Source organism: Astyanax mexicanus, chromosome 11, assembly GCF_023375975.1.
Source record: "Astyanax mexicanus isolate ESR-SI-001 chromosome 11, AstMex3_surface, whole genome shotgun sequence".
In the NCBI taxonomy this organism is placed as follows: Eukaryota; Metazoa; Chordata; class Actinopteri; order Characiformes; family Acestrorhamphidae; genus Astyanax; species Astyanax mexicanus.
Genome location: NC_064418.1, coordinates 34,786,603 through 34,812,018, shown reverse-complemented (window position 1 = coordinate 34,812,018; position 25,416 = coordinate 34,786,603). Strand labels below are relative to the sequence as shown.

At 37.1% G+C, this 25,416-nt stretch overlaps 1 protein-coding gene across 7 annotated transcripts in view; it reads left to right on the top strand.

Annotated features, from left to right (window-relative positions):
• The window catches only part of cobll1b (cordon-bleu WH2 repeat protein-like 1b), a 53,220-nt gene that overhangs the window by 15,653 nt on the left and 12,151 nt on the right, over nucleotides 1–25,416 (top strand). For 2 of the 7 annotated variants that reach the window (XM_015608787.3, XM_007261037.4), the window contains exons 3-9: nucleotides 13,506–13,670; nucleotides 18,354–18,561; nucleotides 18,797–19,040; nucleotides 19,168–19,209; nucleotides 20,254–20,354; nucleotides 20,801–21,034; nucleotides 22,909–23,047. In XM_015608787.3, coding sequence (XP_015464273.3) covers nucleotides 13,506–13,670; nucleotides 18,354–18,561; nucleotides 18,797–19,040; nucleotides 19,168–19,209; nucleotides 20,254–20,354; nucleotides 20,801–21,034; nucleotides 22,909–23,047 — 1,133 coding nt within the window. Of the gene's footprint in view, nucleotides 1–4,705; nucleotides 5,002–13,505; nucleotides 13,671–18,353; nucleotides 18,562–18,796; nucleotides 19,041–19,167; nucleotides 19,210–20,253; nucleotides 20,355–20,800; nucleotides 21,035–22,908; nucleotides 23,048–25,416 lie in introns of those variants that run through there. The other 5 variants (XM_007261040.4, XM_007261041.4, XM_022680042.2 and 2 more) reach the window with 5 other exon arrangements.

Below are 25,416 nucleotides of genomic sequence, written 5' to 3'. Positions count from 1 at the left end.
AGAAAGTAGTTCATAATGTATAATCTCGTTTGAAAAAAAAAAAATCAATATTTATCCTGGACACTGCCAACCAGAACCGTATGTTTCACATTAAAAGTAGGAGTGCAGGAAAAAATTGGTTCGAGCTTGAATCGCGTTTCTAACTGTTGCGCGGAGCTCAGCTACTGTCGCGCGGAACAGTTAAAAAGCTCCGCGAGACAGTTAAAAAGCTCCCTGTGACAGGACAGGGAAAGTTTTTGCTCTTACTGCCTCTTCCTATTAGGCTACAGAGGGGCGTGTAGTGTTGTGTTACGGTGTTTGTTGTTGCGCCGCTAAGTATGGAGGATGAAGAAAAAGAAATCCAAACAATTTGAAAGAATCTTAAAAATCGAATCCTACCTCAAGAATCGATTCTGAATCGAATTGTGGGATTCCCAAAGATTCACAGGCCTAATTACAAGCCACATTGCTCAAATGCACTTCTGATTTTTTGCTCAGATTTGGCTGTCTTGATGGTTCACATTCACAAATGTAAGTGACCTGTATCTGTGTGTAATGTAAACAAATCTGTCCCTGAAACGTCTCACATGAGCACATTGATACGTGTATAAACATTGCCTTCTTCACCTACAACAAAAAACTTCATATTTGAGAGAGGACTCGTAGCTTTACAAAGTAAAATGGATGCGTTAGCAGCTCATATGTGGAGCATCTTTTGCTGGAGTGGAGAGCAAACAGCTGGTCAGGTTCAGGAGGAGAAAAAAGGACAGGCAGCTTGCTTTTGCTGTTTTTGCAGCTATAGCTGCACAGCTGCACCAAGAGATGTGTGGGTGAGAGAGAGTGACGTAGTGCATGCATAAAAGCAAAAAGACGCATGAATTCTGATTCGACCGTTCACATTCATGTCTCATGTCCATGGATCACATATGTATCCAATTTAAGACCACATATAAAAAAATGTGACTCAAATCTGAAAAAAAAATTTGGATTTGGCTCATTTACACAGCCATGAAAAAACAGATCTGTGACACATTGAGCAAAAAATCTGATTTAAGTCACTTCAGCCTGGTAATGTTGAACGTAGCCATAGATGTGTTAAAGGAACACCATGCTTTTTTTACCAGTAGATGTCACACTAGAGCACCAGAATCTCAGACCAAAACAAATTCTTTGTATTTAGCAAAGCATTTCTCCTCCCATTCTCAGCATGGTGTTGCAAAGCCCAGAGAAAGCAGCTAATAAACACACCCATATTTAATGAGTCATTTTCATCTTTGGGCGAGGGAACGCATATGTCTCACTGTGACTGCTGCTTCTCCCTATGTTCTTCCTGTGTACTCTGCTTCGCCTGATTTTAGTCTTCACTTGACTTCTGTGCTGCCACAGCTATTCTGTTTCAGCTCCACTAAGCCCAACATCTTTGCTAACTCGCTCTAAACCTTCCGAGCCCTGGCTGCTGCTTCTATTTGCATCATGGCTCCAGCCCTGATGAGGTGAGCTGTTAGCATCATGGCTAAACCATTTCACATATTTGAGCCTGGCTGTTGACATTGTGACTACCTTGCTTCAAACTTTCTGGCTGCTGTTCCTAGTAGCATTATGACGTCAACAATGCAATAGCAAGCCTTGCTATTAGCATTGATGCTAACCTAGTACAGCCTTGCCGAGCCCGGCTGTTAGACAGATAATTTGGAATTATTGGATGGTCAGTAGGTACTGACCACTGCATACCAGCATCATTCTAGATGGCCTGCTGTTTTTGGCTGTTCACTTGCTACCTAATTGATCACATATTGACTGATGCCATTTTAATGAGATGTTCACTTACCTCCTTCATTTCCACAAAATTCCCAAAACTTCCACAAAAATTAGACAAAATCTATCAATTTCAGACATACAGAATGAGAGACCACTTAAAAATGACGAATTTCTTTGATTTTACCACATTGAAAACCTCTGGAATATAATCAAGAGGAAGATGGATGATCACAAGGCATCAAACCAAACTGAACTGCTTGAATTTTTGCACCAGGAGTGGCATAAAGTTATCCAAAAGCAGTGTGTAGGACTGGTGGAGGAGAACATGCTTCAGGAAAGATTCATGAGAACTGTGATTAAAAACCAGGGTTATTCCACCAAATATTGATTTATTTTTTTCTTTGCCTTATTGGACGTCTGAAAGCTCTCATTTTCTGAAGATAAATGCTCTAAATTACAATATTTTTATTTGGAATTTGGGATAAATGTTGTCCGTAGTTTATAGAATAAAACAACAATGTTAATTTTACTTAAACATAAACCTATAAATAGCAAAATCAGAGAAACTGATTTAGAAACTGAAGTGGTCTCTTATTTTTGTCTCTGATTTGAGACAAAGCTTGCAAAATACTTATCAGAGAAGAAAATAAGATTTATTGCCTTGAAAGTAGATAATTTCACTTGCTATTTGTTATTTTGTTTTTGTGGTGATTTGCAGTGATTGTGTTTGTGTTTATTGAATGGATGGGTTAAAGGCCACATTCCACCCGTGTGTCCAGCACAAATATGGTAAATATGTTTTTCTTGTCTTGTCTTGTTGTCTTGGCTTGTCAGTATCACTGCTGTCATGCAAAAACCTTTTGTAAGTGTGCATAGTATTTTCATTTCTGAAGAATCTAGAGAGTAAAGGATATAAAGAAAATATATTTTGGCATTAGCTTCCTCTGCCAAACTGAGATTGTGCAAATTGGAGGCAATTGGTGCGTCTGTTTGTACTCATGGAGTTCATCACTTTAACCCTCAGTATGTCAACAGTCCATCTGTACACCAAATGAACTACAGACGGCTGAGCCATCCTTCCCTGATTTATCCCATCAACCTGAGCAGATCACAGATGTAGCTCTCTTAACCCTCACCCAAATCTCTGCTAAGCTTGAAGGGACTGAACCTGAACAGAATGTGGAAAAATCATGACTGATTAAAGTACAGGAAACAGCACTGTGGTGTAACACTGTGTCGGATGCAGAGGACCAGTACTGTACGTTTGAGGGACACTAAGGGCAGTGCTGATGGCTGCTTTCTATTCCATCTGAAATGGGATATGAAACAGATTTGATATATAAATACAAACATGTGAGGAAAAACAAAAAATCTGAATCAGAACCCCCATATACACAAAAATGGATTTCATATGACCCTGTTCAGATTTTATCATACATCAGTTTACATTTTATAATCGTATTACATCATATTCATATTGTCTGTCCAAAATGGCTGCTTTACAGGGAAATAAAAAAATAATAATACAAAATAAAATAATAATTTCTCTAATAGTTCTAATAGTTTCTCTGATTTTGCTATTTATAGGTAAATGTTTGAGTAAAACGAACATTGCTGTTTTATTCTATAAACTACAGTTAGCATTTCTCCCAAATTCCAAATAAAAATATTGTCATTTAGAGCATTTTCTGCAGAAAATTGGTGGAATAACCCTGGTTTTTAAATCACAGTTTTCATACATCTTTGCATGTTTTCCTCCATCAGTCTTACACACTGCTTTTGGATAACTTTATGCCACTCCTGGCGCAAATATTCACGCAGTTTAGCTTGGTTTGTTGGCCTGTGATCATTCATCTTCCTCTTGATTAAATTTCAGAGGTTTTCAATTTGGTAGAATCAAAGAAACTTATCATTTTTAAGTGGTCCTTTATTTTTGTCCAGAGCTGTGTGTGTATATATATGTACTCATCTATTGTCATCATAGATAGATAGATAGACAGATTATAGATATTAGTTATATTATAGATATAGATAGATAAAAGTTATATTATGGTTTAATAGAATTCAATATATTTATTTAAACAAAAGTTAACAATAAGGGAGTAATCCACAAAGCATCTAAACTAAGTGATATCCAATAGAAACATAATGCCAGTTATTTCTTCAAATGTAAATGCGCTTTAATCAGGGGCTTAGATTAATCTGTGCTTCAGGAACACTGATTCATCTTTGTGAGCATGTCTTTGTGTTAACACATCTATTCACAGCAATTGTTTTAAGAGTATCGGCCATCAGGGCTCTGTGAAGTAACGCAATCAGTGGTCGTTGTGTGGAGGTAATTATGCATTTCAGAGAGGAAGCTTGTGTTTGCTGTGAACACTGCCATCCCAGATTTATTAGAACAGCTTTACAATACAAACTAAAGACAACAACCCGGTCTTCTCTCTTCATCACATGACTTAATTGCACCCCTGTGGTCAAACATGCCTGTACAGGAATTTGAGCTCATGCTTTGGTGTTATCATGCTCCTGCCGCGAAGCTAAAGAGCCTGGCTTTACAGAGCGTGACTGAGACAGTTTCAGTTTTTCCAGGTGCAGATCAATCAGTATTAATCTGTCAGTTTCAGGCAGGACTCTCTCTCTCTCTCTCTCTCTCTCTCTCTCTCTCTCTCAAACACACACATACACACATTTAATCACAGGAGCAAAACAAACAGTTATAAACAATAAAGATAAAAGCTGATTACATTAGTTTAAACCTCTCATAGTTTCATCAGCTGACCTCATGGCTTCACAGATAAGTGTGTTAATGCTGTGAGGACCGCTCTGTGCTCTCTCTCCTCATCCGGCCCACATGCTCCGAGCCCGCCGCAGAGCTTAAGCTGATTACTGGTCTGCTCACAATTGGCTGAAGCCGTACGACCAGGACACACACACACATACACACACATACACACCCACGCAGCTCTTTGGCAGTTGAGGGGTTTTCTATGACAGCTGGCTGGAGGGAAAGAGAGGTATGTGGAGCCAGACCTTCTGATGTCACAGGCTGGGGCGTGGCGTTAAGGTAGACTTGGTGTGTGCGGGCATTGTGAGACTGACTCTGTGTGACCCTCGCTCTTGGATCTATGGGCTGCTTTTGGATCCCAGCTCTGTAAACAGGGGAATATCAGGCAGCAGCAGTACAGGAGGTAAGAGAAACATCTGTGAGGCTTCAAAAATAGGGATTTGATCATCAGGAGGAATCTTCTACCTGTTGGGCAGGTAATTGAGATCAGAAAACTCTACAGTGTTGAGTAAGTAGAGAAGCGTGTCTATGTATGTAAGCTGTCAGATCATTTGTGATTATGATCATTATGGCTGACTGAATTGCCTAGAGGCCGTTTCCTTCCAGGCATTCTAGTAAAATGATGATTGAAGGTACCAAGCATGGTTTGACTAAAGCAGTTTTTTTTTTTTTTGCTTTTTTTAACACTATGCTGCAGCTGCTCTGTAGGACTTTTCCAAATAGGTTTTCTTATTGTTTCCCTTTTAGTTGGGAAGGAATTGATTCATTCCTTAGTGGAATGCTGTGTATTGTTAAGCTGTTCCTAAAATACTATGGGTGTAGTCCAGAGTAGGGAGCAGGATGGTCGCTTGGAACATTGTTCAAAGTACAGAATGTAAACCCACCTTTTCCCAAGCAAAACAAAAAACAAAACTCAAAACCTGGCCTTTCTGGCCACTTACTGAATAAGTGCTGCACCAAGTTTTGCAGCCGTTTATAGCAGCCTTTAGCTCTGGCCCATGCATGGTTGTTGGGTCATGACCTCAGCTAATCCACAATTTAGCAACAAACTCACTCCTCGCTAGCTTCAAATAACTACTTCTTCGTGAACTGGCCCAACACTCACCCTTATCTTTTGGAGACGCTGTTTATATTTAGTTTGAGTGATTATCTTCACCTAGTGATAACTGAATTCCATAAAGGTCTTTCATAATCTTCTTTCTGGTGAAAGCTGCACCACGTACCAGCTGTAATAATGAGGATAGGAATGCATGGAATCTGCGCGACCCTCGTGGCCCATTTCCCTCTGCCTCCCCACAATATTTGCCAGCACATCTAACCTCATAGAACGTTCTTTTTTTTTTTTTTTTTTAACTCAGTTGCTCGGCTTTTATTGCAAGCGTACAGTTCCAGTACAGTTTGTTTACACAAGGTTTAAGAGTGCTAGGCACCTTAAATGCTGAGTAAGTAGGAAAAACATCAATCAGGCTCCAGTAGTCACTCCTCTACCTCCCTCAAGCCCCACACACTTTTTAATAAGGCTGTCGGAAATGGGCGTGTTGGGCTGTTATACTTAGCTAGTGGCTAAAAGTCTAACTTATTGGGTGTACGCTTCAGTTCCTAAATAGAGGAAGTCCTTTAACTGGGTGAGGTAAGGTAGTGGGGGATTTTTCTTCTTTTCCGTTAATTGGAAGAGTGATTTTGAGGACAAGTGGAAACATGATCATCTTCATGTGTCATAGCAGCCTTTTGTTGGGGAGCGGTGGAGCCTACTGCAGGTCCAAATGCAGTAGAGTAGTACTGAGGAGTAGTGAGGGGATTTGTTTTTATGGTTTTCCTGTTTTAAAGACCAGGGGTTCTCAAACTTTTCTAACTCACACCTTGATCTGGTTATAAGTAGAAAACAAAGTGCTCCACAAAAAACTAAACTTTTTATTAGAGCTTCCATGTAAAAATAGTCTCTAATATTTCTCATTTGTGGATACTGGAAAGTTAAGAATAAGGGCTTGAATTTTTGTATTATTAATTTTTATTTTTTAAAAAAGGTTTGCTAATTTTGTGCATTAGGCACCTGTGTCATCCGAAACTAATGATGTATAAATTAGCTCGGACTTATTTCTCCTATATGTTGTTATTTGTGCAATTAGATTATTAGATTATTTGTTACCAGCCCACTACTAACTACTGCCTCACTCTGAGTATGGGCCTGCAAACCAATAAAAGGAGCCTTAAGGCTTCTGATGGAGCAACCCTGTTTTAGATAAGGGGTTCCTTAATCCTCCCCCATTATCTTCAGTGATTGTTTTAGTCCACTTTATTGAATTATTTTTATGATTATTTCAGCATTTCTTGACTTATTGACTCTAGCAGGAAAGCATTCATTGCCCTTTCCCCCTTAAATGAATAGAACCTTTGTTCTCCTTTTTCTGTTCTCTGATACGACAACATATCTTAAACAGATCAGTGAAGACCCCTTTACTTCTGTTGGTATTCCAACTATTTAAAAAATGGAAGTCAATACAAGTGTACCATGCTCCCAAGCAGCCACATCTTCTGCGGTTTTGTAGCAGGAATAGAATTGACCTTTTAGATGAATTCTGTGGGGGATCTTTTTGCTCTTTAATATCATGTGCTCTTCATAGCTGCCCGGGTTTCAGGCCTCTTGGTTTGAGACACACAAACCATCTGCAGCTGTGCTGCATACTTCTCACAGCGCCAGGTGTTCCCCCAAACAGAACGGGCGATGTGCCCACGGCATCTGTTCCCATGTGTTCTCGTGGTGGAAGTGGCATGCTGAGATGTTACTGCGACAGTCCATTAATGCCATTAGGCGCTCAAACATTCTTGGGGTGGGGGGTGGCTGGTTCAGTATCAGTGCGCTGACTGTAGTGGATCTAGATCAGTATTTCTGATTAGTTATCACATCTGATAACTGATGCATAAGCTGGCCAAGATATCTCCAGTTGTTAAGAAGCATGTTCTGTACAGCATGCTTTGTAGGTTCCTGGTGTTCCTGGTTCCCGTTAGGTACGTATTGTAATTTCTCGCTAAGTTAGGTGTGTCGTTTATGAATGAACACGCTGTGATCAGACCTCCGTGTCAGCCCAGTTTTGGGGGAGGAGGCCTCTCGCAGGTCATGCTGGAACATGTCGGATGTTGAAAAGCACAGCGCCACTATCTGCAAACAGGGCTTTGTTTGAGGCACCCCATCACGTGTGCACCGTGTTTACACGCCTGTCTGAATATTACAGCCAGAGGGGTAAACAGAGCTCTCCACCAAGCAAACTGCTCTCACTGCCCGGCACTCCATTCTACAGTCAGTACAGTCATTCTGAGGGGTTTTACAGGATTGCACACTCTGAACCACATATTTCAGTCCATAGCTTCTATTTCCTTCTCATAAAGATAATAAATGCATTGCATAATCATTTCTTTGAGGTATTATAGTGGTTCACACTTAAAGATGCACACCCACAGCTAGTTCAGTACTCTGTAGAGAAGTACAAGACAAAAGAATAGGATCCTCTAGAGCAGATAAACATAAACCTATTGACAACATGTCTGATGTCACGTGTGATATAGAGGGGTGATATATAAAGCCCCCCAGCATTGAGCTGTGGAGCAGTGGAACGGTGTTCTCCGATATGATGCTCTATCCAGTATTTTGGGAATTAGTTCGGGAGTAGGGGTGTGCCATATTGTATCGTATGCAATAATATCGACAACATTTTTGAATATCGCGAACAATATTATACCCTGAAACATTATGCAATACCACACACCCCTAATTATCACATCAGGGTACTACTTTTTGCTGTTTTTTAGCAAAATAAAAATTCACACTGTTCTCATCTCCCATTATCTCCTCATCTACTGGAGACACATTATATCTGTCCAGCATCATTTATTTTACTTTAATCCTGGATATATGGAGATATTTGGTTTACATTATTAGTAGGGGTGTCACGATTCTCTAAATCCTCGATTCGATTTCATTTTCGATTTGAGGGTCACGATTCGATTCGATTCTCGATTTTCTTGTTTTTTTTTCTTGTTATTATTTTATGCCTCATAAAATTTAAATAATATATTTATTATTATTATTATTATTATTATAAATATTATAAATATTATTATTATTATTTATTAAGATATATATGGTAATGCCATCTAGTGACTTTTTTTGGTAGCAACAGTGTGCACTACTGTATTAAAACAAGCAGTTTATCAGAGCTGTGTGTGGATGGCTGGTGAAACTGCTCATTACATGAAGCTGCAGTTCTTCATCCAACCACTAGTCGGAGCTGCAGCAGCACAAGCCCCGCTCTCTTCACTCAGTCACTACTTCAGTACAGCCCAGCCACGGGCTACAGAGCTCAGCCAGTCCGTTTTTACTGTTTCTGTAAACAAATAAAGGTTTTAACCCCACTAACCGGATAATACAGCTCACTACAGTTCATCTTTCAGCCCAAGCAGCTAACAGCAGCAGGTTAGAACAGCCGACACGGAGGCACTGCTCGGATTACATTATAAACAGGTCAGTTAGCGCGCTGCTAACCTCAGGATGTTTATAACTACGGAGTTTAGTGGACACACCACGGCCGCCAGGTAAGTCTTTTAAAGGCTACTGAAGACTATTAAAGGCTATTAGAGGTTATTGAAAGCATTATTGGGGGGCAGAAATCAGTACAGGCTGGTTAGATAAGTGATGTGGGTATTGTCTTATAAATATTTACACATAACTTATATCTCTCCTGAAAAGCTTTTATTTTAGTCAGAAACACGCTTGTGTTTACTTTATCTGAGAGAAAGATGTTTTTTAATTCAATGGAAAGCAACAGGTGTAGTCAATTATAAGTTTAAGATTTTTAATCCACCTCACTGTGATCTATAGTCAGTGTTCTCAAGTCACACTGACACACGCATTTCAGCGAGTTCACACGCTCTCACCTGCGCGCACCCACCCCTCCGTTAGATACAGATACAAAACCTGCGCGCCCAACCCCCGCCCCCCCTCCCCCGTTGGACAGATAAAAACAGTGATCACACTCCCGCCGACTGCGCTCATGCAGTGGCTATCTCTATTTAAATGAATAGGATGCGCTGTGTTGGTGCCGCGCCATTTGCGTAGCGCGCTGCGCTATTTGCGTAGCGCGCGCGGGAGGGATCGTCGATCCTCTTTTTGACTTCGATACTCGAGATCGTGACCTCATTTCGATTCGATTTCGATAAAATATCGAGATCGTGACACCCCTAATTATTAGTATCATGACATTCTAGATCATGGATCACTAACTACTGTTAAAAAATCTGGTAAAATTATTTTATTTTTTTATATCTCAGTTAGGGTTGTGCTATACCATATTGTACGCAATAATAAAATTAACATTTAATTTTGTTGCAGTAGTGTATTCTTGAAAGTTTCTGACCCAGCTAGCAGATAAAGTTTCATTAGCATTTATCAATGCAATTTGTTTAAGTCTGGGTCAGCCTGTAATGTTTCAAAATAATTTGCCAGAAATGTTCTAAAAAAAAACGACGTGAATTGTTTACATCACAACATTATTGGAATGTTACTTAGATCTAGAAATTCCTAGATTGACAAAAAATAGCATTATGAAATACAATACAATACAAAAAATGATAAAACTAATTGACTTATACATAAAAAAAAATCATATTAATTCTTCTGAGGCATTTGAGTAGCACACACACACACACGCACACATACCAAGCACTATTAGCTAATTTGGCTTAGGGTAGGGGTGAGGATTTGTAGAACCTTGAAATATGGACTTTGTACATTGTGCAGGCCTCTGTTTGAGCATCTGTCTGCTGCCATCATTGGTGTGTTTTTGGACAGTCAGGAGTATTTTAACCATCCTGAGCAAGAGCGGTTTTGCTTGTTAAAACAGGTTGTGCTTTAATGTTCTAGATGTTCAGATTGTGAAAACTTGACATCTCTGTCCTGTTCTTTCCAATAAGGTGTGTTGACATTCATACCTAAACAGATGGGCTAATACTCATTTCAGTACACTGTCAGACGTGAAGGTTCTGTACATTGTTGTACACAAAAGTACAAACAGTGCAGATAAATCCTTAAAGGTATTAGATGATCTGTCACGTCCAAAATCCTGTCCTAATACTTATGTCGCTTATTGCAATTAAATCTGCATAGAAATGCATTTAACACAGTCTTTCCTAGGGGAGACAAATGCAGAAAAAACTCTTTTTTAATATGTTTAATATGTTGTGAAAAGTGTACATGGATAGAGAGATTAGTTATATTATAGTTATATAGATAATAATAATGAAGTCATTTACAACACATGTAAGATTTTATATAGACTGTTTTTGTTTTTTTCTTTAGTAGTGTATTATATAATTATAAAAAATACTGTTTTATAGTGTGTTTAATATCTTATTATCCAGTCTGACTGAGCTAGCTGATCATTCAGCTCCCAAATTCTTTAAAACATGGCAATCAACTCTTACTTTGTGTATGTGTGTCTCTCTCTAGCGATAAACACACTGCACTCATATCTGTTGTTGTTTGTTGACTACTGATGTAAAAGAATAATTTTATATTATTATATTGAATGTACTATAATATGGGTTTATCTAGCATGAGAGTATTAGCATTAGCATCAACCTGGTACCTTAAGGAGACCAGATGGCGGTCAGGAACTGGATTGAGATTAAAATAACAAATATCTGATCCATTAAAATATATGTCTAAATTGGCCCCTAACGCAAGTCACGGAATCGGATCGGGACGTCCTCACTTACTACCAATGATTCCACAATAAGGTGGTTGCATCCAATGACACTGAATGTTTATTGTCAACACATTCATGTGTACAGTGCATTATTGACACCAATCACAAAGAGCAGGTCAGCAACGCCTTTTTACACAGATAAAGAAACATCTCAGACACTTTTAGAAACAAGTTTGTCCCTCAGAATGCTCAACACTGTTATTTCACCCAGAGCAGTAGCTTGTCCCCCTTCCTGTTTAATTTGTGCGTGTGTTTTTAGGCTGGATTGCTTAAAAATAGATGTGTGGAAAAGGAGCAGATGTTCAGCGCTTAAATGCACTAATGGGAAATCTTTAGTTTCAGATCTTGGCTATTTGAAGGTCAAAGTGTGCCTACTGGTCTGCTGATTTACCCTTACAAAAACAAGCGCGTGTTTACTTTGGCTTTTTCCTTTCACAGCTGTAGTCAAGTCAAAGATAGCACACAGCCCAAATGTGTACATGTTTCAGGGGCATTCTGTCCCGAGCTGAAGGATGTTTATTCTTCAGGGATGGATTATGTATGAGGCTCCACAGGGAAGCCACTTAGTCAAATGGAAATCCAGTAATTAGTACAAAACGCTGGGTCTTGAAGTGAAATGTGCACTGGGGAGAATTAGTGCAAGAGCAGATTGGTTTTATGGGATATCTTTTGTTCCAACTGTACACCAGATTCCAGAAAACACTCACTTTAATTGCACTGATATACAGTAGACCTATAGTCCTTTTGTCCCAGTTTTGGCAGGGCTGCTGTGTTTGGATTATTCAAGACTTCTGGTCCTCACTGCCTAATATAGCCTCAGATATGCTCAACCCTCACCTAAATATTACAGCAGAGCATATCATGTTATTTTCCACAGTGTGATGCAACAGAAATGAGGTCCTAATGAGGCCTCCAGGAACTAAATCGTGCCAAATTGCCCAGTCATGTCCAGCAGAATGCAGAAACAATGACCCTTTCCCTCCTTCAGCTGAGCTTAGTGAGACCAGCATGGGTTTCGTCCTCAGTGCTTTCATCTGGTGCCCTCTCCCACCCGCTTTCATCCCACTGAATAAATCACTACATTTGAGTGTCTTGTGACTTCTGAGTAAAGTGGATCCAATCTCACTCATTTAAAAGCTGCTTGCTTTGATTCTGAAATAAAGGATCGCTTTCAGCCTGTTTCATGCAGAGTTTGGAATGATTAGAGTGTTTGCCATGATTACGCTAACAGTTCAGTTTCAATTACCATTAAGATCCAATTTGCTAAACATTGTTTTAGATTATTTAGTTTGCATGTGTACAAATATTAGAATAGAATATTTGTGCATTCCTGTATTGTGCATTGTATTTCTGTCCGTTGCCAGTTGCATGGCTTGTTGAAATACAAAAATACTATCTTGCAGAAGCAGTTTTTTGTTAACTATAAAGTAGTGTGCAAAAGTTTAAGTACAAACATCCTTTACAAAAATCCTTTTGTGCATTTTTATACTAAATTACTGTTTTTTATTATTTTTTTTTTTACCATATTATCTTATTTTTTTATTTTAGTTAGATTCAACAGATACATAGGAATCATGCTCTAAACTGATGCATATATTTACAGAAAATGGCATGTTTAATTTGTAACATTCGGTGAATAATATGACTTACTACCTAGAACACAGTACAGTTTCGTTGACTTTTATTTTATTGCAGATGGTAGATATTTCTTGGTTTGTCTGCCCAGCTTCATTTAATGTGTTCATATACATCCAAAAAAGGTATTTCAGGGCAATTAAGTGCTTATAATAATTGTAAACATATGAGGAAATACTGCATTTTTTATTTGCATGTTTCATATTTCCCCAGTCTTTTCTGGTTTGGGCCTGTATTTTCATTTATTAGCTCAATTTTACCAGTGGTTTTGCACATTTTTGCGTATGACTGCACTGTTTAATAAAGACTGTATTTTGTTAATGTAAAAAGCCCTGTACGACAAAAACACAACACTTATGGTTCAAGTCTTTGCTATCAATTGTTGGCAATGCAGCTAATTTAGGTAAAATTCAAAACAAGCAGACAAAGTACCACATACTGTTGCATTAGTTTACAATTTCAAATCATTGTATTCAATTCAGTCTGATCTGATACGATCTGATACTCGGTGTGTGCTGTGTGTTTCTGAAAATGTAGGTTTATTAGTTTACCCGTAAATTAAGACCTTTTGTTCTTATGTTTTGCAGGAGGTCATCTAAAAGCAAGGCCCCCCCTCCTCCTCCAGTCCTGCATGGTGTGTGTGTGTCACCTCACACAGCTATGGATCAGAAGGAGAATCTGTTGGAGCAGGAGCTGCTGCTGACTGTAGTGCTGCCTGAGGGAGTGGAGAAAACCACGGTTGTGCATGGCAGGTGAGGTGTTTAAGCAACAGTACCCAACAGATACCCAACAATGTTTTACATTTTAATTGTAATTAATTTTACTCCTAATGAGAGTTTATCAATGTTTGTTGCGGTTTAGAGATAATGATTTTATTTCAAAAGATACTGCATGGAACCATTTACATTTTTCATTAATGCAGTGTTTTTCAGCAAATTTACTCAAGAAACTTTTTAATAAGCATCTTTTTAACAGTATAACAGTACACTCAGGCAGTGCCAGGTAAAGTTAAGATTTTCAAAATAAAAGTCTCTATGTTGAGGAGTATTTTTAAAGGTCCAATTTTATAAGTATTTGTAAAGTAGGGCTGCACATTATATTGTTTAACAACTGTCCTCACAATATGTGAATGCAAAATAGTCATGTTGCTTTAAGTGCAATGTCATGTAAGGTGAGTTTAACAATATGTCATGATACAGCATGCACTGTTCTTATTAATATAATGGAATTAATAATATAATGATGTAACTTCTAGAGAAAGCTGATTAAACTATTTTATTTTCTTCAATCAATCAATCAATCAATCAAACTTTATTTTCACTCGATAATACATTGAGGCTAAGCCTCATTTTCAATGCAGCCAAGCATTTACAACTTAAAGGGACTGAAAAATAAATTTAAAATGAAATCAAAATCAAGTATTGAATCAGTGAGGTGAGCTAAAATAAGGAACTTCATTAACAAAACAATCAAAATTAAATGGTAAAAAACAAATATAAGAATCAATTAAGAGGAAATAAAATAATTCAGAATAAAAGAATAAGTGGACAGGCTAAAATGTAAAGCAATAAAATAAAGATATAAATAATTACATTAATAAATTATATCAAATTATAAAAATAAAATAAATGAAATAGGTGTAATTTCTAATGCTGTGCTGCTGATGCAAGCCTTTTTTTAAGTATGCCAATACATATTAAAAGTTGGACAGGAGCCAGGAAAAAAAGTATTCAACTTATGCATGATCTTTATTTTTTTTTTTCTTTAAGCTTTGTTAAAAAGAAACTGTATCCATGTCTAGAGAAAGACCATAATAACAAAGCTTAGCAACAATTGCTCTGTTCCAAACACAGGGTGATGAAATCTTATAAGGCTTATCATCAGTAATCAGGAATTTCCAAATTGCATCACAGCCACTCTGGGACTAAATCTGAAGTAACAGATCATGATAAATGTAGAGAATTTTGCACTTTAGCAGACGCATAATTGATTTGAGACAGCATCCACTGTTGCACCACCATGGACTAGCTTGCCAGTTGCTGTGCTTTTCTTGATTAGAACCTTAAGTTAGTTCTTCTCGTTTAGAGAGAGCGCACTCTGTCTACTAAATGAACACATATGACCTGTAGTCAATATGCGACTCCAGAGACCCCACGTCAGCCCGCTTGTTTTTGAAACAGCATGATAATCCCAAGTGAAGAGAAGTGTCCTATGCTGAACTTTTGATTTCAAGGACATCAGTGTGGATGCCGTGGTGTGAGTGAGATCATTAAACTCATGAGAGCATTACGTCATTTTAAAAGCAGTTGGAATGGCTGCCTCACTGAGTCAGATGGGTGGTGCTGCAGACCGCCGCAGTGAGGTTAGTTTGGAAAAAGAAAATTAGTGGTTTTCATACTGTAAATCTGGAGTTCAGTTCATGCAGTTCAGTCTTTTGTCTGCCATGTAGGTGCATTAATACAGGCCACGTCCAGAGTTTGTGGGCACCAGTGTTGCAACCATTGCTGACACAGATGTGCAAATGCACACACATACAGTTTATCTATTCTTAGATAATCCCACATAAAACTATTGGCATTATGCCTAATGACAGACATGGGCTAGAGGGACATAAAGGCCCCCAACATCAAACTGTGGAGCAGGAAAGCTGTACTAGTACGAGTACTCACACCAGAATTAAGTAAAAAGTCTTTCCTGGACAGTAAATACATCAAAAGCAGGATCATCTATTTTTTCTTAACAGAAGAAACTGTGAATAAGCAGTTACATCATTTACATTTACAAAAAAAAATACAATTAGTATTTTATGCAAAATAATGATTGGTAAGTTGCTGTTATTTACAAATTAAACAAAGTTTAGTATAGATTTCCTACTAAATGTTTAAAACTGTTATACTAAATCATTGACTTTTTATTTAAGTAGTATATTCATTTTGATTAATAGGGCTGCAACAATAAATTGATATAATTATTTAAATATGTTGACTACCAATTTCATTGTCGATTAATTGTTAATCGTTAATAATAGTACCGCATTTCACAAAGTGCTGGGGACAGAAGTGCAATGGCAGATTGGTAAATGGCTCACTCACACAGTTTACACTCTCCAACAGTGCTCAAACACAACAGATTACATATTTAATCACTATGTAATCAGTACTTTACATGTTTAAACATCACTTAGACATTTCAATGCCTTTCAAATCTCATATTCAGCTCTTTCTATCATTTTTAGAGATGAAGGATTATGCAGAAATAATCGTTGACTAATCGACTAATGGTGAAAATAATCATTAGATTAGTTGACTACCAAAATAATCATTAGTTGCAGCCCTAGTAATTAAATTAAATATTTACCAGGGTTTTTTTTATATTGCCAAGAATATAAAAAAATATCCAAAAAATGCTCTCAAATATTGTGATGTTATAGTGGGGCCATGTATCATCAATGTAATGATAACAGCTAAATCAAGTGATTAGGCTGTTTTAATTTTTTTTTTTAACTGTATATATTTACACAGTGTTGCACAATAACATTCCTTCAGTGCTACAACAGTTGCAACATAGATCAACACAAATCTACACAAGTATAAATATGTTAACATGTTTACAACTTGCTTTTTAGTCAAATTAGTCTAAACTACTGATAATCCCCTTTTCCTGCAACTAAACTAAAATCCACTTATCCAGATTGGGCCTTTAGACCTGTTAGGCATATGCTCTTGAGTGGTAAATTGCCAAATTTATTCATCCTTTCCAACTGTTGGTGCTGTTGTGCAATATGTTTAGAGAAGGGACACTAACCATTGTATACAACTGTACAATTATAACTGTAAATATAAAACAAGCCACTCTTTCTCCACCACTGCATGTTAGAATGAAAGCAAGTTTAACATAAAGCCAAATTATTGATTTGGTGCCACTCCTTTCTCTTTGTGAAAATGCTGAGAGTGTTAAGAGTGTTTTCTCCAGTCTTTTACTAAGAAGGATTAAACTGTAGCTAGTGTATTTCCAAAGGCCTCTCAGATCCTGACATTCCAGAAACAGTTGGAAAGCATTGTGTAGCTCATTCTGTGTCACTAAAGGATTTTCCACACTATATGCTATATGGAGGAGGGATTCTACAGTGTACATAGTGTTCTGTTACACTTTGACTGAGTGGGGGGGAAAAAGAAATCCATATCAGTGGCAGCAAGAATTTGAACTGCTGTTATGAGAATGATGTCACCTAAGGAAGCAAACTGTCAGTTTGACACAGAAACTTGGCGTTTAGTACCTGGTGACATTTGCCAAAAATCACTGTACATGATCAAGATGAGCAAGATCTAACTGCTCAAAGAATATTAATCAAGTTTCGATTAAGTCTGACATCTGATTTTATACTTGTTCTTAAACCCTCCTGCTATGTTCATTTGTCAGAAAGAGTAATAGTGTTCCTGGTTTTAGTTTAACCTGTTGCATGTTTAATTATCCAAAAAAAAGCAGTGTGAATATTTCACTACTAACTCCATTACTAATTATTCTATCAATATTTAGTGCAATCGTGTTCCTTACCTCTAACAGGTAGTGGCTCAATTAGGATTATTCACTCGTTTTTCAACTTTTCTTTTATGTTTCACTACTTTTATTACTTTTAAAAGACCAACATATAAAACACAATAGTTTTACATAACATTGAATCATAACATTGCAAATTTGTTTCAGTGTCTGTGTTTTGAAGGGGGTGGCTGCAAATATGTGAGATGAACCATTTTCATATTATATGTTGATTACACTAATTAAGGCAAGCAGAAGAAGTTTCACACTAAAAAATAAAATACATTTTTCAGTATATAAAAAAACTATTTTTCCTAGAGCTTCAAACTTATTATTATAAGGTATTAAATATAAGTATAAATATAAGTATTAAATGTAAGTATAAACTTATATTGCTCCACAACTTGGGCAAAACGTTTTAATTAAACTATATATTTAATGAGATGTTCTAAACTGTTGTAATGGCCTGTTTTAAAATGTTTAGTGCATAACTCTCCCACTGGTAGAAAGGAGCTTTTTCATGTTTTATTTCTAACCAATCTTAATTTAAGAGTAAAAATAGGATGGGAGTATTTGTCATTTGTCACAAAAACAGCAGAAAAATAGAAAACTTTGCCAGTGCACTTATTGTTTCAGTAATGATCAAGTGGCCGCTGCTTAGAGTGCAGAAGGGAAGCACAGTGTTGTCTTTAAAAAAAAGGAGGCTATGAACATATACCATCATGCTATTAACAACCAAATATCGATAACCACATATTTTATTGTTTAAAAAAAAAAAAAAAAATGGATTGTCCCAGATCACGATTTATTGGATCAGATTGGGACTAGGATTGGGAATATTCGTCATACTGCATGTTGTGTATGTTAATTGTTCTTTATACTATGTGTTTATTGTGCAGTAAGCCCATGATGGACCTGCTGGTGATGCTGTGTGCCAAGTACCACCTGAACCCATCAGGCCACACCATCGAGCTGGTTTCCACCAACAGGAACCACATCAAATTCAAGCCCAATGCCCTTATCGGATCACTGGAGGCTGAAAAGGTTCTGCTCAAGCCCAAAGGCATGGAGGACAAGAACAAGAAAACTGGACCACAGATGCCAGAGGTAAATCACTGGTCTCTAATTTGCCCCTGAAAATATAGTATTTTCTAGGAATACACAGCAATCTTTCAGTAAACAGGTCCAGACTTGACTTGGTGATTGCGTATGTTAAGAACTATGTTTAGTCTTTTGCATTTACTGAGCGGTTTACTGTTTGTAAATGCCATGTCATTTGAGGAGAATGCTCCTGGGCCTTCCTTCCTGGTTGCCTGATTGTGTCTTACCGTATCTCCCTCAGGCTACAGTGCGTATGGTAATAAATTATAAGAAGACTCAAAAGACGATCCTGCGGGTGAACCCTCGAATCCCTCTGCAGGAGCTGCTCCCTGCTATCTGTGAGAAATGTGAATTTGAGCCGCGGAGCACTGTGCTGTTGCGGAATGTGCACTCTGAGGACCCACTGGACCTGAGCAGCTCCCTCAACGAGCTCGGGCTCAGGGAAGTTTACGCAAGAGACACGAGGGGTATGGACAGAAACTCCTGTGAGTTGGAAGCTAGAAACCTATTAGAAGTGCAGCATTGAGATTTCTCTACTCTTATAATCTATTCTCCTCTGTCATTTTTTATTTTGGTATTTTATTAACTTTATATTTATTGTTTTTTAAACAGTTATCAGTCAAGAAAGCTTCCCTCCATCTCCAACTCATTCAGGTACAACTTTCCAGTCAATCAGTTCAAATGGAAAATTTTCTTTTTTATGTTTTCTGTGTTTTAAGGCCTATTTACAATAAAATGTTTTTTTATTTTTTGGACAAACAACAGATGTGATTTTTAATGCAGTAAAACCTGTACACCAAGTCTGACACATTTTGCCTTCTGTCTTATGTGTAATAGTACCTAGAAACTCTTTCTTAAATTTATTTTTCTGTGCTCCCTTTTGATATTGTTTTCTTTAATTTCCCTCCTCCACATGAGGGCTCAGTAGCGAGGGATGGTTAGGATGCAAACAAAAAAAAAATTCTGTAGAAATTACATCATACCCCACTGATATTTATCAGTGTTGCATATATTCAGTGTGTTGACTGCTATAAGCCTTTGTTGTCTGCACCAATTAAGATAAGCTGTTCTGCCACTGTATTTATCACTAATTTGTTTGGTCTGCATCTGGATATATACTGAATATCAATGTAATACAAAAGTCATGGGTATCGGTAAATATCTGTTACTGATACGGTACTATTGTTGAACTCTGCAAGGTTAGAGCATGTTAACGTAATGTTTTTCTAAGCTGGATTACTCGCTAACAGTTGATGATAGGCCAAGTTATCGATAGTGGATAGGGTAGGTTTTGCTGATGTATGATATATGGATTATATCTGTAGATTATTATTATTATTTTAAACCAAAAATAATGTAACCTAAATTACCAGCATGTAGCTACCAGCAGTACAGGTATCGGGATCAGCAAATGGTTCGAACTCATGGATCAGTTTAATAATCAGATCACTATCTTTGAACATGACAGCAGCGGTTTAATTGGGCAGCCTGATTTTTATGCATCCATACAGTGCAGAAACTAGAGCAGGCTATGGTTGATAAACGTACACCGCTTTGGACGCTGTGTGAAGGACATCATTAATATACCTGTGTTTGTGTTTGCACATCTTGATGTGCATTTTTTTTAATTCATCTTAAGTAGACATTTTTTCTTGTACTCCAGCATAGACTCAAAATCTCTTTTTTTTTTTCATCCAGTAGATATAATTCAACCGGGAAAGGACAAACTCCAGAAAGAAAAAGAAAACAAAGGATTATTTGGTTTATTTAAACGAGGAAGCAAGAAGAAACAGGAACAGGTAGGTGCTTTGTTTCTTTTTTTTACTAAACAGTGGCTACCAGTTCATAGTATGTCTGATTTTTACTACTGAATGTTTAAGAGCCTGTTAAGCTAGGAAGCTTTGAGACGAACAACGTTTTGAAAGTCATTTACAAAGCTAATTTGTTTGGCACACTGCAGAGAGTTCAGGGCTGATGGAGTGGAATGTTTGCTTTGGGTGCTCTTTAAACTTTGCATGGGCACATGAGTACTGAGCTGTTTCATTGGTCAGTGGTCATGCTTGTCCTTGCACACAAATCAGGAGTCTTGCTGACTTGGGACTGGTTTAATGTCTGAAATACACCTGCCAGTCAGGCGTGTGGGAGCTGTGATTGGCTGTTTTTTATCCAAAGTGCTGTGGAACGGGCTGTCACACTCTTCTCTTCTGTTCTGTTTCGTTCCGTTCCCTCACATCTCTCCTTGAAGTCTTCGACGGTGAGCGCTCCAGCGTCTCCAGTCCACAGGAAACAGAGGCCGGTCAGCATGAGCGCCTTGAGCACTCACTCACCCACATACGACTCCAACACCATGCCCTCGGACACCCCGAAAAAGAGACGCGCCCCCCTGCCCCCTCAGATGATCTCATCCCAGGGCCTGCCCTCCGACCTCAACCAGCAAACCAGCAATGTTCAGCCAATTACTCAGCCTGATGGCAACCAGGTACGTGCTGGAATTACCCTTCAACTTTCATTTACTCTTCAGTTCAAAGTCAACACTGAGCTATTAGGGTGTTTGATTTGTTATTAACGCTGGGTTACTTTGTGCCTTGGTCTTGAACCTGTCACATGTTGATGTGTTCCACACACTCAATCAAAACCGTGTGCTCAAACTTTGCTTTTATGGGTGTAAAGCTAAAGCAAACTTTCAGGTCAGTCAGTTTATATTACCATGAGGGAATGCAGCCAGATTTCCTGCAGCTACACTTCCTGCCAAAAGTTTGGGGACATTTTGCCTTGAAAATTTAATAATAAAAATATTTTACTCTTATTTTAATGATGAAAAAAAAACAAACTTAGTGTCTTTGTTTAGATGCAGCACATTTGTGGCCATTATTTAAGCACATTTGGCAACATTCAGCTTCTTGTTAATTAAAGTGGTATGAAAAGAAGGTCTGGTATTAATTAGCCTTTGATTGAATTATTTTATTTTTTAACACACTGAGCACTAAAATCATATGCTCAAAAAGTTGCACATAAAATGTGTGGAACAGAGCAGATCATTATGACCAAGAACTTTATTCAGAATTTTTTTGGGGGGGGGGTTGGCTTGGAAACTTGGCAGAGCTTATAAAAAGATTAAGATTTGAAATCTTTCATGTTTACCCTTGTGAAATGGAAGTAAACTTAAGAGCATTAAAATTATATTTAAATTAGGTCAAGAATACTAAAAGTGCATTTTCAATTTAATATAAATTTTGAAAATACACTGTATTTCCATAAAATTTATTTAAGCAATATGCTTTAAATTATACGTTGAAAGAAAATATATGTAGTGGCAGTAAATACTTCTTAAAGTGCACTTTAGTGTATTTTTTCCAGTAGCATTAAGTTGTACACAATATGTGCGTCAATATGCAAAGTAGTACATTTACAGTATACTTCGAATGTATTGAAAAAGTTTAAAAACGCATACTTAATTCTACTTGCGGTTAAGTCTTTTTGAGGTTATACCAAAAAACACTCAAAAGCACAATATAATAAATATTACTTAATTACCACTAGGTGCCATAAGTTGTTCCAAAATAGTACATATGGTATGTTTTTAAGTATATTTAATTTTAAAAAGTATGTACTTTTAAAAATATACTTAATACAATCAATTAAGTATACAATTCTTTTACAAGGGTAAAGCAACATTGAGCAAGAATTAGTAAGAAGAATATATATATATATATATATATATATATATATATATATATATATATATATATATATATATATATATATATATATATATATATATATATATATATTTTTTTTTTTTTTTTTTTTTTTTTTTTTTTTTTTTTTTTTTTTTATATATATAGCTTGTGGGCTCAACCTACAGTTGGGGAAGGTACTACTTTTTGTACTCCACTGCCATAAACACAAATCACACTTTAAACTCCTCCTTGTAGACAGCTGTTAACATGCATTTCTGGACAAGCTGAGAGATACAGAACTGTCATCTATAGTGAAATCAGCTTGTGTATTGATGCAATAAAGTAATATTTCAGAATCTTCACACCACTGTGACCCAGGTTACATAGCCTTACATAGTTTTTGTAATGAAGGAAATGCAGCACCACCAAAGTTATATAGTTCAAAAGCTGACATTCTGAGTACAGAGGGCCAAAAAGAAGATGCTATTCTCTCTTTAACTAAATCAGTGGAGCATCGAAATGATTTTGAAGCCGTTAATCTACAGTATGAACGCTACACAATGTTGCTTTAAGTAATTTCAAACTGACAGTGCACATTTGTATTCCAGCTTTGTGTCTCTGTACTCTGAATTTGCATTGTACATGATGTGAGTGCCCACTCTGTCTTGTGAAGGTCACTGCAGCTCTGAGTCGCAGCTCTTCAACCGGATCCTCCCTGAAGAGGAGCAAACGGAAGGCGCCGCCTCCGCCCACCTCCCCCAGCAGTCTCTCAGCAGCCCCTGATGAAGCTCCACAGGACAGGGCTGTGACAGGTCAGTCTACAACCTCTGACAGCCATTATCCACTTATACACACACACTCACACAATCTCCAACATCTGTCCTATTACTCCGGCAGCAGCCGTACCCATCTTTACTCTGGTAAACACACTGTCAGTGTGACATGGACAGACAGCCGGCCTGTAAAAAAAAAAAAAAAACACAAAAGTTTGTCCAAGATGTTTTGATACATGTTAAACAGTCCAGTCAATCTTGCAAAGTGTCGTTTTCTCAGTTTTACCATTAATAAATTGAATGTTGTTAAGTTCTGTGGAGAACTTGACAGATCTGAACAGCTGTACTTGGCTCAGCATATAAACAGAGTGAGGCAATGATACGGTGATTGTCTGTGGACAGTGCTTGGATATCACTTTTGTATGTAGCCTGCTGCCTCCTAGTGGTGTAAATGGGTCATTGCTTCTCTTTAACACCTAACATCTCCTCTGCCTTTCCATTTTCTCTCCTTTAAGTTCATGCACTACTGAAAAATCCTCTGCTCTGCTTTCTCTCAGCAGGTAAAGCACTCAATAGAAATATATATATATATATATATATATATATATATATATATATATATATATATATATATATATATATATATATATATATATATATATAGTATATTGTCGCTGTCCAATGAAAAACAATTATCTCCAAAACAGCTTGTTTACAGAAGAGAGAAAAAACCTTCTAAATTTTAATAGAATCAATGCAAAAAGAAAGTTTATTTCAGGTAATTTTGGTCCATTCATCAAGAAATGTTGACTCAGTGTAAGGGACAGTTTGTCTGTTCAAATTATGTAATAAACTAAAAATCGACAAAAATGTATGTGTTTTTCATAGGACAGCGACGATATATATATAATATATTGTCATTGTCCAATGAAAAATAAGTATTTTCAAAATAGCTACTTTGCAGGAGAGAAAAAAACATCTAAACTCTTAATGGAAGTCAATGCAAAAAGAGTATATTTCAGGTCATTTTGAAGTATTTATTTTGGTCCATTTATCAAGAAATAGAAAAAGTAGTGAAAGGGACAGTTTTTGTGTTCAAATTGTGTAGTAAACTAAAAATCGACAAAAATGGAGATACTTATTTTCCATTAAACAGTGTACAATATATACAATAAAAAAAAGGATTGAGCTAGAATAGACTTGATTCTATTATTATATTGCTGACAAGTGACAATGCGAGAACAGCTTTTTACATTAGATTTGAATGCTTCTGTCTACACTGCCTAACAAACACATGAGGCACATGCAAAACAGGCCCAGAACAAAGAAGGCTCCACCTGTGCAGAGCACTCTAGTCAACTTATTACATTTTTCTAGGAGTCTGACACAGGAATGCTTGGAATGGCTGCACTTAGTGATTAACACTTGCATTTCCAGCTTTTTTTTTTAATGCAGAGATGTTTTATACAGTTTGTGCAGGTTTTTTGAGGCTTCAGCTCAAGTATTTGTTTTCTGATGGAAAGCTACTCTGGTCATTTCAGCTGGGTCACTTCATGATGTCAGGGAATGATGTCAGTGGAAAAGCTAAGTCAACTGAGAATCAGATTTCTTTTGTTTAAATGTGAATAACATTCACTCCATTCCTGTTCCTTTCCCACCGTTACTGTGAAAGGATGGAAATCACTTCTGATCAGACTCTTGGCACAGTCAGCCCAAATGCAAAAAGCTGCTCTCCTACACTTTTGAAATAAAGGTGCTTCAAATGGCTCTTTTTTAAAAGTGATATCATAGAGGAGCCAAATTCATTTTAATATTTTTACATGTTTATAACAGCGATGTGTTACCAGTTTAAAGGGTCTTTACCCTCAAAAACATGGTTCTTTATGGAACCCACAAAATGTATTATTTTATTTACCATTTGAAGCACTTTTATTTTTAAAAGTGCTTTTGACTATTTTTATTGCTCATTTCTATTGTTTTCTTGTTAACTTTTATTTAGGTCATGTAGCTCAGGCGTAAATCAATCCTGTTACCCCTGGTTACTTAATTAATTATGAGTATCAGGATTATATCTGAATGAGATCACAACCCATAACAACTGATGTATTAGTAATAAATGCCACACAGCAAACACATTTTCTTATTCTATCACACATAGCAATCAGATTTAATTTGACTAACCAGAGATAAAAAATAGAAAAAAGTCCAGTCACTAAATCACTTAACGTGATGTAAGATGCAATTGTGATTGAGCCACCTGATATAGCGGCATCATGACTGAACTCTACCCAGTACAACTGAAATATTACTATTAATTGCTGCAAGATGAGCATATTGCATATTCCTTCCCACTAAGCACACGGATTTTAGTCTACCTAACCAGAGATACGTTTGCCTACTAAATGTAA